Source organism: Panthera onca, chromosome F2, assembly GCF_046562875.1.
Source record: "Panthera onca isolate mPanOnc1 chromosome F2, mPanOnc1 haplotype 2, whole genome shotgun sequence".
Lineage (NCBI taxonomy): Eukaryota > Metazoa > Chordata > Mammalia > Carnivora > Felidae > Panthera > Panthera onca.
This window is the reverse complement of record NC_138356.1, coordinates 63397565-63411930: the sequence shown is the minus strand read 5'-3', so window position 1 is coordinate 63411930 and position 14366 is coordinate 63397565. Positions and strand designations below refer to the sequence as shown.

The following is a 14366-nucleotide window of genomic DNA, read 5'->3' as shown; positions in this document are numbered from 1 at the left end:
CATCTGACTCTTGATCTCAGCTCAGGTCTTGATCTCAGGGTAGTGAGTTCAAGCCCCACACTGGGTGTGACACCTACTTAAAAAAAGAGAAATATTTTGGGGTTGCCTGTGTGTCTCAGTCTGTTAAGTGTCTGACTTTGGCTCAGGTTACAATCTCACAATTTGTGGGTTTGAGCCCTGCATGGGGCTCTGTGCTGATAGCTCAGAGCATAGAGCCTGCTTCCTATTCCGTGTCTCCCTCTCTCTTTGCCCTCCCCCATTCACTCTCTGTCTCTCAAAAATAAATATTAATTTTTTTTAAAAAAGAAATTTTAGATGTTATTTTTATATTTAACAAACATGGATATATGAAAGAGAAGTCAAGATTTAGCTGAATTTTTTATTGAAAACTGTGGCGTGCCATAGAAACTTTGGCCTGAGATACTGGATTTCTGCTGTAGGTGTTCATTATGCTTTGCTGCTTGGAGTCATGTGACAGAAAAGTGTGAGAAGTACAGCGTGAAGCAGTGGTGAGATAATCAGACAAAGTCCCTGCCCTCCTGGAGCTTAAAGTCTAGTGGGGGACAGACTTCAAAACTGGTAACAGGGGCGGGGCGCTTTAGCTGTTGCGGTAGTCATTGTGACAAGAAGCAGCTGAGCACAAAGCAGGGTGTGGTCAGTTCCACTGGAGGCAAATGGGTGCCAGTCAAGAAATCTTAGAGAAGGTGAACTTACATTTGATTCTTGAACAAGGATATGGAGTTTGTTTGGGGAGATGACAGAGCCCACCCAACAGGATCCTTGTAGTCTTTGTCCTTTTTTTTTCTGGGGGCTGAGATGCTCTGCAAAGTATCAGGGAAGATCCTCATGGCTGAAATTTTAGAACAGAACTTGCATTTATTGGCATCAACTCTGCCAAGGTCCTCTGAGCATCTTGGGGGTGGCCTTGCTTCAGCAGGACAAATCTGGGTCCCTTTGGAGCATACTGACCCTTATTTAACCCACACAGAGAACTCTGTAACCTCTTCCAGACTTCTGAGCCTCTGCCACAAGTAGAGCCCGCTTCTCAGATTTTGCTAATAAAATAGAAGTCCAAGCAATGTCCTCTTCTTGGATTATAAAATATTCATTTCCAGGATCCTTCCAGTAGAGCCAGCAGACAGTTCGTTCTGTGAAACACTGCCATTTGAATGGAACTATATATTCTTTTGTAGAGCTCCCTGGGCTGAAATTCAGACCTTCCTTTTCTTGTCCTAAGGAGAGATACACATCCTTTAGGAAGAATGGTACAACATTGACATCCTTACCCTTTGCACCTCTTGATTATCCCCAGAACAGCTGGCTTAATGTAACAGTAATTCACAGTCCTCAGCTGGATGGCTGCAGAGAATTCATCATTATTCAGAGTTCAGCAAGTGCCAGTAGTGTTATTGAAGTGGTAATTGAATTTGGTGAACCCTCTGTGGTCCAGACAGCATAGCACTGCCGGCAAGAGCCATGCAGTGTGGTTAAGATGAATACATTTCCAATAATAATGAACCTTCAAACTAGGCTTGATAGCACACAGCCAAAAGGACATACTGTTTTGATAATTTGACTTATGATACTGAGCATTTTGGATCGAAGCCATGTGGAAGGATAACAATGTGTACCTGCGGGAAGATCCTGGGAGAATAATCCAGTACTTCCTAGAAATCTCTGTGGAAAGTTCTATTGATAATCTCATCAGGCAGAGATATGTCTGTGGCCAATTATTTCCTTGTACAAAAACGTCCTTGCCACATTCTTGAACTGAACCCTTGTGTGGTAAAAGAAAAATTTCCAAATAATTTTCAATGAAGTGTGCCTTATCACTAAACAGCAATTAAGTGCTTTCAAAATTTCACATTCACAGAATGATCTCAACAATCTCACTACTTTGCAATGCTGTTTCTAAAAGAGAACATTTATAGTTTGGGAAAATAGCACAAAAATGAAAACTGCTGGAATTGTTTTGGTTGCTGAAAATATACTTGGCCTCATGGCTGCGGCACTGAAGAGGGAAAGAGCTTTGGCTCTGAGCTCAGGCAGACCCTGACTTTGAACCCCATCTCCTTCATTTACTGTGTCCTTAATAGGTCATTAGCTTCCTTTATATTCTCCATCTTTCCCCGTAAAAATGAGGTCAGTAGTATCTACCTCTGAACATGACAAGCAATGAATAAGGAACAGAGCTTGGCTTCACTGGATACTTACTATTAGAATAGCTGTCATTTGCTGGCCTACTATGTGCCTCGCAGTCAAGTGCTTATGAACGTGTATTATTTTACAACAGTGTGTGGTTGCTACTAAGGGTGACCTGGTTTTCCTGGTACTGTCCGATCTTACAACCAAAAGTCCTGAGTCCCAGAAACCCTCTTGGTCCAGGACAAACAAGGGTGGTTGGCCACTCAATCAATATTATGGTCTCCTCTTACAGGTGTGGAAACTGAGGCTCAGAGAGTATGTACAAGTTGTCCAATATCCCACAGCTAGGAAAGAGTAGGCCTGGTATTCAAACCCAGGCTTGAACAGCTCCCAAACCTGCACTCTTTCTCCAGCCTTCAACCCTGCTCAGTAAATGTTGCTTTCCTTGCTGTATTACTAGAACATTCTGGACTTAACAGATATTTGTAGATCAGATCACATTTTTTCAAATGTCTTCAGTTATTTCAGGATTGCATGCATGCATGTGTGCTTGTGTGTGTCAGAGAGTGGGGGATTGCTCTCCAAGTGATAGTAATAATGAAATTGATAGTTTAAAAGCCTAACATTTATTTCAAAGAAATTTCTACCTTTTGTTCATTCATTCATTCATTTAATAGATATATAGTGAAGTCCTACCGTGTGCCAGATACTGGGGCAGATACAAAGAAGACTTAAGATGCTGGCCTCAAGATGCTCAGTGTAAAGGAATTTAAAGAATTGGTTGTAAAAGACTGGGAGATTATGATGGTAGAGGGAAGCCTACATCATTCCTATCTCCCCTTGCACACTCAAGCCATGCAGATCTTCTGTAATGAAGCTACAAGCTTATTCCTGACACTAGGTTTTCTGCACTAGCTGTTACTTCTGCCTTGCAGATTCTTTCTCCTAATCTTGGTCATTCAGATCTAGGATGAAATGTTACCTCTTCAGAAAGAGCTTCCTTGCCACCTCCAGCTAAATTGGCCACGAGAAATTCTTAGCTCACCCTGTTTTGATGATCTTCTAGGATTTATTTATCACTATTTGATACTCATCTTCTTTGACCGTTTACTGCTTTTTGCCTGCTTGTGCCAGCAGGGAGAATGGAAATTCCAGGGAGGAGAGATAACTTGTTTATTTTATTGTTTCTTTTACTGATGGCGATATTCCCAGAACTTAAAACAATGCTAGGCACCCAGAAGCAGTCAGTAAGTATTTTTTGAATGAACAAAATGAATGCCCTAACAAGTGTTTTGGATGCTGGAAAGGGCAGCCAACTCAATGAGTAGAGGTAGGAGGGGAACTTTGCTTGAAGGGATCTCTGAATTTAGCTTTGCCCTTCCCCCTCACCACCTGACCACCACCCCTCTGCTCTTAAAGGTATGTTTTCAGTTAAAAAAAGAAAATACAAGAAAAAAAAAAAGGGCCCAACTTGGCATAACACTATACTGCTTTACTGCCCATTGTCTCTAGTTCTCTTTACATTTGTGTCCATAAATATTCTTGAACAAAACCCACTTTTTTTCATAGTTCTACACCTTTTTTGGGGACGTAAGTATTTTCTGACATTTTCATTTTAAAGGTAACTTTGTTCTTCATCATAATGGCTGTACCGGGATTTATCTAAACAAATCTACATCATTGGACCTTTGGATGTCCCCATCTTGCCATTATGGACAATATTGGACTGAGCAGCCTCATAGATAGATTATCTTTGACAGATCCACATGATAAAGTAGAAACAAAAGGACTTTGGTTTGAGTTCTAGATCCATATGTTTAAAAATTTTTGAGTTTACTCATGTGTAACATGGGGAGGAGTGTCTACTTCACAGGGCCACTGGGAAATTAAAGGCTTTTAATGAAGGTAAGTGCTCAGCACAAAGTAAGTGTGCAGTAAATATTAGCTATCCTCAATAATTTCCTTTGACTAAACTCTAGAAATCCAATTGGCTTTCCAATCTATCTTAAGGGACAAATAGAGACATCCTAGATAAATGGGTAAGGAAGGAGGCTGCAGGTAAGGGGAAGTAAAGTTGGGAATATGATTTTTTTTTAATTATGAGAGAACTATAGACCCATTGCAACCACCAGGACTTTAACATAAAGGTTATATTAACTCTGACCCTCACCCTGCCCAGATGGCAGCCCTGGTCCCTGCTGGGCTTTGCATTGCCCCTGGATATATGCTTTTCTGGGCACAAGGTAAGAGCAGGTTGATCGAGATAATGCTGGTGGTTTAAGCTGGGTAATTGGGAGGATGGAGAGCCCTTTGACTAGAGAATGAAGCCAGAGAGGCAAGTTTTGTTTGATCCATGTTTAATTTTTAATACACAGATGTGTCTAGCAGGTTGTCCAGAAAAAAATATTAGGGCTCAAGATGTTGGCTTGAGTAAACAGTGTGGAGAATATCCGAGGCCTTAGGAATAGAGATCAACTAACTCACCAAGAACTGTCTTTTGCTTCCCTGCTGCTAAGACATTGCAAGCTCATCTAAAAATAGCTACATTGCTTTCAATAGATGCTGTCACTTGGTGTCTGATTGAATTTGTTAATTTTAATTTTAGTTATATTTTCCTTTTAATATTGAAGTATAATGAACATATAGTGTTATATTAGTTTCAGGTGTACAATATAAGGGGCCAACAATTCGTTACATTACTCAGTGTTCATCGCGAGAAGTGTGCTCTTACCCCCCTCTATCTATTTCACCCAACCCCGGACTCACATCCCCTCTGACAACCACCAGTGTGTTCTCTGTATTTAAGAGTCTGGCTTCTTTTGTTTGTCTCTTTTTTTCTTTGTTTTGTTCCCAAAATTCCACATGTGAGTGAAATCATATGGCATTGGTCTTTGTCTGAGTTACTTCACTTAGCACTGTGCTCTCTAGGTCCATCCATTATTTATATTTTCAATGAACAACTCATAAGCCCATAAGTAATGGCATAGTCACACACTGATAAAATCGTGTTTATTTAGTGATGTCTGACAAATAGAGAAAGTAAAAAGAATATTAAAAAATGTATAATTTACATATAAATACTTTAAAAGAGAAAAGCTGAACACATATGGTGACATTAAAAGGATGTATACATTTAAGTTTGCAGGCTATCTTATAGCTTGACAAATTAGATACACATATGTATACACATCTATCTTGTTTGTGAGTTTGCATAATTAGGGCCCAAGGATAAGTTTTGGGCATGTCTACAATAATTCTGAACTCCCATAAAATTTATGGTATTTTACCACCACGGTCATGGTGATTTTGTTCTTTTTCAAAATCTACTACCAGCACATTTGAAAGTCATCAGAGGGCCCCGGTTTCCTCATCAGTAAGGTGAGAAAGTCTCTGCTGATATGTTCTGCTTCTTCTGAATGAAAAAGTGGGGAGCTCCAGCAGCCTCCAGCGTGTAGAAATGGAAGGGCTGAGCGGCCTGGTCTCCTCTGCATCAAGCAGAGTTTTCTGTTGGCTTCTTTCTTTGGAAAGGAGTCGACTCGTGTGAAATGGAGCAAGTTTATCGCACCAGTCCACTTAACTAACAAACATTCCATTCCTGTAGATACAGTCTGCTTCCTAGTATGCAACGAAACAGAAGACTAATGGTCTCTGGATTTCAAATTGAACAGCTACACGTGTCCTCGGATCTTGAACTTGGAAGTTCAGAGTTGAGCTGCTCAAAAAGAGCGCTCTACAGAGGCCTGTCAAGTCAAAGATATATGCCAAGATATTTGTATGACAACGTGTTCAGTATGATATTAAACATCACTGACATTTGTGACAGTGACATTTTCTTGACATTCCACTGGTGTATAACAAAGTAAGATGAGTGTAATGTGATCATCTACACAGTAAAAACATGTATCTGATTTCTTACATTTATAGAAATTTTCATTTGTAGCCAATACCACAGAAAAGTAAATCACCCCTAAGTACTATCCTGAGCTTAACTTGATTTCAAGTTTACAGTTAATCAGATCTTTTATTAAAAAAACAAGACAGATATAACTGACCTCATATGACTACAGGCAATACATAGGACTCAGGGGTAAAGTAATAATTCTTCCTAATTTTTCTTATATTCATTTGATGTTGGGTAGCTACACTTTGCCTCTGTAGGTATCCTCCTCAAGGAACACATCTTACATTTCCCCTCTGCTGGTGTTTGGCTTTAACTCTTGGAGTAAGGCCTCGTGGTTATGAGGACAGTTGCTGTGACAGGTGCAGGTCCCGATGGTCATCACTGGTTTCTTGATGATTTGCCCTGGGGAGCACTGGAACTCTACCTGGATGGTTTTGGTGTTATGGGGGGTGCAGCACCGGCCATCGCTGCAGACCCCACAGTACCTGGGCTTGTAGGTGTGCAGGCTGGTACAGTTCTTGAACTGCAGGTGGATGGCTTTGAGTGACTTTGTGGTACGAAGACACTTCTTACCTTTCTAAGAAAGAAGAAAAGGAGCAATTCATGGAATGGCTACCATTCCTCTGTGGGACCATTTTAGGGATACAGAATAAATTGCTAGTTGCCTACCCAATATCCATTGTGCTTTCTTCTTTGCTGACATACATTAGTTTTGTTTGGACAATCTGGTCAGGTAAAAGTATTTGCTTCCCCAGAGTATTTGGGAGCTTGAAATGGCTTTGTGCTAAAGTTCTGGCCAATGATATATAAACCAAGGGATTCTTGGAAACCCTTTGCCTTTCAGACAGGTACAGTTCTTTATTGCTTCCTGGATTCATTTTCTTTCCTGCCTAGAATGTGAAAACCTGGCCTAATCGTACACAACCATCTTTTGACCTTGTGCCGATGAGGATGAGGGTAAACGTGCATATAGGCTAAAGAAAGCTATTTTTTCAAGGCACTGAAACAGTCTTTGATGTTTTTTTATCCAATGCATTCTTAGGTGTTATAAAGAGAAAGGAAATATACCTGGCCACATTGCACGCCTTCTAATGTTTCAAATACTTTTCAGCATTAACTCACTTAACCTTATTAACAACATTCACCCCTACAAGGATCTGTTATTCACATAAGGGACAACTACCCACGTTTCACAGATGAGTAAATGGAGTCTCACAGGGTTAACATCACCCAAAATATCTAGTTAGTGAATGAATGAATGACACAAGCCCAATCTTTCTAATATACTATAACCTCAGGAACGTCTAAGACAATGAGATATTAAGGTTATTTTCCATGAAGGCAAGGTAAGTGGAGAATTTATTCAATATGCCATTAGTAATGGTTGATAAGGACCCCCCCATATTTATAATTCAGGACAACATTGACTCTATGGTTATTTTCCACTTAGATTTCTTCACATACTAATTCGCCACAATTCTCTTCTGCTTTTCACCTTCTTAGGCAGAGCCCACAGCTATGGAGAGCTGAGGCTTGGGATTCTCTTAAATCAGTGGCTCTCAAATTGTATTGTACATCAGAATCTTCTAGAAAGTTTGCTAAAACATAGATTATTGGGCCTTAGATCCATGGTTTCTGATTCAATAGGTCTGATGTGAACCCCAGTAATTTGTATTTCTAACGAGTTCTTAGATGCTGCTGCTGGTCTTTGAGAAGCACACTGAAACATCTCTTGGTGTTAGGAAGTAATGATTATTATGCTAGTATTTCCCTAGATTCCAAATAAATTTTTGAATCTTTATGAAATGTATGTATCTCAAATATAATACTTCCTAATATTATACTGGGTGCAAGTTACATTAAAAATATAAATTTTGGCGAAAGAAACAATAGAAAAAGCAAAATTTTAGAGGCATGACATGGAAATGTCTTATTTAATAAAGAAGCAAGTGTGTCCTTGACAATAGTAAGGGTCTCTTGTTTCTTACCTTTTCATATTTAATGTGTAGCATATATTCTTGATAATGTCCACAAAAAAGGGTACAAGATCAGTAACATCTGAGTGTGTGGATATGTGTGTGTGTGTGTGTGTGTGTGTGTGTGTGTGTGTGAGAGAGAGAGAGAGAGAGAGAGAGAAGCAGAGAGACAGACAGGAGAGGGGAACAGAGAAAGAGAGACAAAGGTGGCTTTGTGGGTGAATCTACATAACTGTGCAATAGGTATGTTAGAATTCCCTAAGTGTGTGGGGCACCTGTGTGGCTCAGTTGGTTAAACGTCTGAGGTCAGCTCAGGTCATGATCTCTTGGTTCATGAGTTTGAGCCCTGCGTCAGGCTCTGTGCTGACAGCTCAGAGCCTGGAGCCTGCTTCGGATTCTGTGTCTCCCTCTTTCTCTGCCCCTCCCCTGCTCATATACTATCTCTCTCTCAAAAATAAATAAAAATATAAAAAAAAAATTTTAATAAAAAAATAATTAAGTGGCTCAGTTGGTTAAATGTCCAACTTCAGCTCAGGTCATGATCTCATGGTTCGTGAGTTTGAGCCCCGCATCAGGCTCTAGCTTGAGCCTGCTTGGATTCTGTGTCTCCCTCTCTCTGCCCCTCCCTCACTCTCACTGTGTGTGTGTGTGTCTCTCAAAAATAAATACACATTACATAAATAAATAAATAAACAAATAACTAAATAAATAGAATTCCTCTAAGTGTGGGAAGGTGCAGCTTCTAGCTTATCTTAGAGATAAGATGCTTCTAGGTGTTATTTCAAAATTGGTGGAAGAAACATAAATTAGGATGGACTTCCAAGTCATATAGCTAAGTAGCTATTTAACTAATATGACCACTAGAGACTCTCATTTTAGCAACAAATGGAAATGAGGCCTAATGTTAAGTAATGGTGCCTAATGTTAACAGAGTAATCTATGCCCAGACACTTTGCAAATTCATTCTACTTAATCTTCATGACAACTTCGAGGTAGGTACTGTCGACGGTCCCATTATATGGGGGAAGGAATTGAGGCTTAGAGGTTAAGAAAATGGACCCAGATTCCATAGCTAGTTCATGGAGTAAGCCAGGGTTTTAGGCTGTCTGGCTCCAGAGTTGCACCCTTAGGCATTCGATGATATTGCCTCAGTGTGGAGATATGTAAATCTTTCATTGCTAGAAACTGTTTTATTTTAGCATTAAGTTTGTACAAATTTCCAACTAATGGTTCAATTTGGGTATTGAATTTATCTGATCTAGGGCTCTGGTAACAAGACGTGTGATGTCATCAGGAACCAATCAGAGCTTCTGATCCACATGCCTTATACTCCGTGTTAACATACTGAGTTGATATAATTCCAGCAAAAAAGGAAAGAAATGTGCTATTTTATTTGGCACATATCGCCTTATGCTGGCAAATATACTATTCCCACTAGACTTTTTAAAATACTGAAAATAATTCCCAGACACCCATTCATTTATTCGTCCACGATTGTGTATCAAGCACACAATATGTACAGGTAGGATGTTGGGGACTGAGGGCTGAGTAAGGAAGACATGGTTTCTATCCTGTGCTTCCTGCAGATCAAGCCTAAAGGGGTGAAGAAAACTGAGGTCAGAAATCACTTCTCACAAATCAACTGTGCTCGGCAACTGAGCTGCCAGTTTTTCTCCAGGAATGCAGTGAGATTTGCCAGATCATTCTCAACTCGGGCTCCACCCTCTTTACCTGTGGACCGGCTGTGAGTTGCTTGGGATATTTCAATACATTAAAGAGAAGGAAGAAAAACAAGGTAAACTACTCATTTCAGGAACCTCTCTGCCTTTCCTCTGGGGCTCACTCCCAGCTACAGCTGACCTCCGAGTCAACAAGTATCACAGTGTCACGGTGACTGTCTAGAGCCCAGATGCCCATCAGGCAACATGACCTCCTCTGGCTGCCTCCAGGCTCCTACCTTATCTGTCGGTTGCTTGTGTTCTTGTTCACAGGGCCGCACCATGCAGAGGCGAGTCTGCTTCACCATCTCACACTGTGGATTCCGGTTGGTGACCCGGGTGGAAAAACCCATGCCACAGCTCTTGGAGCATGCGCTCCACTCCGTGGTCTGCTCAATGCAGTTGATGCTTGAGTCAGAGACTGCAACACCTACAGTGGCTTCTGTCCTGTAGGCTGTGGGATGTACAAATCAAGGTGGCCATATTGAGTAAACCATGGGGATTGCTGAGTGGTCCTTTCAACCATCATTGGAAAGAGGGTTCATTCAATTCTGTACCTACTAAACTCAGGTGCTTTCAGGGGCCAGAACTGGATCTCTGTATTTATAAACCCTAAAGAGGTAGCACAATACCAGCACAGTGTAGGCCTTTAAGAAAGCTTTGAAGGACTGTTGAATTGTCCTTAAGAAGCTTGGGAGACGCTGTCTTAAAGAAGCCTGGTAGTCTCAAGAATGTAGAACAGTATAGCATCAACAGCCATTCCATAAACTGTAACATTTTCAACATGCGATTTTGTACAGAAAAAGGATCATGATGGAATTTTAAGTAGATGAGCAATTAGAACCTCTCAACTCAAGGCAATACTTTGAAATACTTTGCTCTAGACTGGTAAAACTGGTTGTTTGGATTATGGGATATAGACACTTGGACTTTGATTACAAAAAGTTCTGTCCCAACACTTAACATGTATGGCTTGGGGCTCTCTCTTCTACATGGCAGTTTTCCTATCTGTAGGTCATGGTTGATCATTTCTGACCTCAGAAAAACTGTAAAGCTCCATGTACTGCCAGTATAAATAATCTGGGTGATTAATGGCTTCTAAAATAGTCTCTCCTGACTCTTGAATTTTTCTTTTCAAAAAACAATTTCCTTTATACGATAAAACAAAAAGAAAAGCAAAACAAAGACCCTTCACCCTTCCGCCAGCATCTGGAAAAGTGACAGGTCTCTGTGATACCGGTTCAGGGAAAAGTAGCAGTCTTTACGGATGCTACTTGAGAGCCCAAGGTAATACACAGAATCCAGAAAAGAGTGATAATTTATATTTTTTACTTTTATCTTTGTGATGTTTTTAAGGGTCAAATGGGGGCAGATGAAAATCTAAACAGCAGTCATCCAATAAGACAAAATCAATCCTCTTGCTCAAAAGAACCACTGAATGCAGCAGGTTCTCTTTAGGAGAAACTGTGTGCATACTTCAACAACTTGGCTAGGATTCCAACATGTGATGTGCTTGATCTCAGTGGGCAATCTGGAATCCACAACCGAATGGGCAGAAACTGAGGCCAGTTTCTCGTTGCAGATCCCCAAAGAGGATACGTGCCTCCTGCCTGCATTTAACCTGGGCTCTGATCACCGTCAGGTATCCTGAGTATCTTACCTGGAAGGGCAAGGCCTCCTAATTCTGCCTTCTCATTTGAGTCACAGATCCACTTTTCACAGCACTCCCCGGGCACTTCGACTTTCCTGGGAGCTGGGCAGTCAGGCTGGGGCAGGAGCAGGTCTTCCTCGCAGCGGGGCACACAGCCAATCTGCCCGTCTCTGCAGGTGCACTGGTATTTGCAGCTTGGCTGAAAGGTCTCTCCACTTTGGTAAATGACCCCATCAAACACGCAGTTGTCTCCTTCTACAGCTAGGGCATCAGGGGAGCAAGGCACAGAGGGAAGGGCAGAGAGAATAAACAACAACACAGCTAGAAAAGCTACATGCAAACCTCGGGTCCTTCTTTTCCTAGTTTCTTCTCTATCTCTGGCAGAGAGATGTCCTCCCGGAGGCCTCCCTAAGCAAGAAGAAACCCATCTCATCCTGCCACTTATTTTGCAGATGAAGAAAGAGGAGCACAGCTAAGAAGTGACACTCCCCAGGTGCCACAGCTCTTGCTCCCAATGATAAAGTCATTTAGCTAGAACCTCCTTGACCTCTCCTATTCCAGCAGGTTAGAATTAAAAAGACAAAAGTGCACTTTGTATTCTCCAAACAGGTTAACTGGTCAAATCGGCAAGGGTGCTGGGATTCCTTGGCACTCCAGCACAATAAATCATCACCAGCTTAGAGAAGAAAGGAGAAGCCTATTCCAATCCCTCTTGTGGGGTTGGAGGGATGCAGGCAGCCTCAGACTAAATGGTGCACCACGTGGAAAAATGATCCCCCATCGATTAGGTCTCACCAGCCTGGACTGGCCCGTTGCCTGCATTTTATTTTATTCACAGTCCAAACTGGGGTTACATAGTGGTCCCAGGAGACCAGGGGCTGTTTTAGCTCAAACAGGACCATTACAGGTGTGAAAACAAACGTGCTGGGGAACTGTGAGCATGGGAGTTATCCCAGAATCCCGTCACCCACAAGCATCCCCTTGGAAATGTCCAAAGGAAATGATTTCACTGGCTCTAAACTCTGCTCCGCTGCCCCTCTATCTAGAGGCAAGTGACGAATGCTTCTCACCTTTGCGGGCAGGTTTCCTCTCTGGCTTCTGGCGGCTCCCCAAAGCCGCAAGCACCCGCACCCCGCCCCGCCCCGCCCCGCCCCAGACCATACCTGGCGCACAGTAAGCGCTCCACAAACATCACCTACTGCACCATCACCATTATTATTATTTGCACGTCACCCTCTGGGAAGAGGAGGAGAGGAAAAGGCAGCTTGCGGGAGCAGAGGGCAGGAGGCGCAGGGGGCCGGATTACCCATGCAGATGCCGGTTCCCGCGTTGGGGTCCGCTCTGCGGTCGCAGAAGAGGCCGCGGCTCTCCTCGCAAGGCTCCAGCAGCGAGCAGCTCTCGCCGCGCTGGCGGGCGCACACCAGACAGCAGGAGCAGTCGTCCAGCACGGCCCTCACCCCGGGGGCGCAGGTTGGCGGCGTCTTGGGACACCGCACGGGACACTGGGCGGGACAGCGCTGGGTCGCAGCGACCTGGTGCAGGAGAAAGCTCTCAGCAGGAAAGATCGAAGGCAGAGCCACTCGGTCACCGGGCGCGGGCCACTCATTAGGGCAAAGTAACCAGACGCAGCTTAGGGGCGCGCCACTCACCTGTCCCAGGACGTGGAGCAGCAGAAAGCCCAGGCAAAAGCACCGCTTCGACAGACTCTGCACACTCTGCATGATCGGGCTTTTCCCTCCCGCTTTGACGAGACGAGACTTGGCGCCCCAGATCGGCCCGGCTGGCCCCGCTGCAGGTCCGGCGCCCGCCTCTGTCCCCCGGCGGCACCGGCGCAGGTTTTATAGCGCGTTCCCGGGACGCGCTCGCGCGGGTTGGCTGCAGGGCCGGCAAGGGGAGGGGGGGGTTGATCTGCTGGGTGGGGAATGGAACGAACCCCGGGGTTGCCATGGCAATTGGCCGTGGGTGCCGCTCTCCTTAGGGCGCGGCCCCGGGGCCTGCGTGTGCCTGTGTGTGGCGACTGGCTTTTCCCGAAGCGCCGGGAGGGGCAGGGTGGAGTCTCGGGGCCGGGACCCAGGGCTCGCTCGAGCGCGTGGGAAGGAAACGCCCGTTTCCTCCTGGAAGCCGCTTTGCCTTCCCCCAGGACCGAGACACCGGCACTCCCCACCACGCTGCGCGCTGGCCGTTCCAAGCACACGTGGGGCTCTCCTCCGGGGGTGCCTGCAGTTCGGGGCCATCTGTGGGGGGTTGGCGAGAGGCCCAGGGGTTTAGTCATAAGGGAAGCACATGCAAGTTTGTCACCGTTTAGGGCACTCTTTGAATGTGTTGAGAGAAGGGGAGGAGAGGAAAGAAGGGAGGGAAGCAGAAAGAGAGAAGCAAGAAAGTGGAGGGGAAAGCAAGAAAAGAAAAAGAGCAAAGCAGAGCATCGCAGCTATGGGTTGAGGGATACTTTTGGCCAAATGGCAAAGTTTCTTTGATTCTAATCATTCCCAGCACCACCCCCCCCCCCAGTCCCCCATTCTTAAACTCACGATTTCTGCAGGCTGAGAAGAAATAAAAGCAAAACATAATAACATAAAAATGTAAGAGGTAAATACAAACTTTCTTCCTGATGGAAGAAAGCCTTGAAACACCTGTCGTGTCATGCCTGATGTGAATCAGCACATGCCAAAATCCAAGAGAAGTTGAGAGTCGGCGAGGCAGGTTCAGCTCAGCCACTGTCCAAACGTCAGTGAATCAGGTGAGGAGTGAGGCCGGTGGCTGCTTTACTTGGCTGACTCCCGCAGCAAACCCAGTCTCTCCCTCACTACTCTCCCTTATCCACGATCAAAAAAGGGCCGCCGTGCCATTTCCATCATTGGGCATCTCTCGTGAGGTGGAGAGCGGTTTTGACCGCTCCGAAGGTGATACTGCTCCATGGAGTAACAGAAAATTTCTCCCCTGTACTTCAGCTTGGCTGCTGCCTCGGGAATGATGAT

At 44.0% G+C, this 14366-nt stretch overlaps 1 protein-coding gene across 1 annotated transcript; it reads right to left on the bottom strand.

Annotated features, from left to right (window-relative positions):
- Positions 1–5121: 5121 nt before the first annotated feature.
- Positions 5122–13271, bottom strand: CCN3 (cellular communication network factor 3). The gene is made up of 5 exons (XM_060611206.3): positions 13041–13271; positions 12698–12923; positions 11401–11652; positions 9980–10194; positions 5122–6623 (listed from the first exon to the last, which is right to left on the bottom strand). Exons 1-5 carry the CDS (start codon positions 13110–13112, stop codon positions 6327–6329), a joined length of 1062 nt encoding a protein of 353 aa, XP_060467189.1. The 5' UTR covers positions 13113–13271; the 3' UTR covers positions 5122–6326.
- Positions 13272–14366: the final 1095 nt, after the last annotated feature.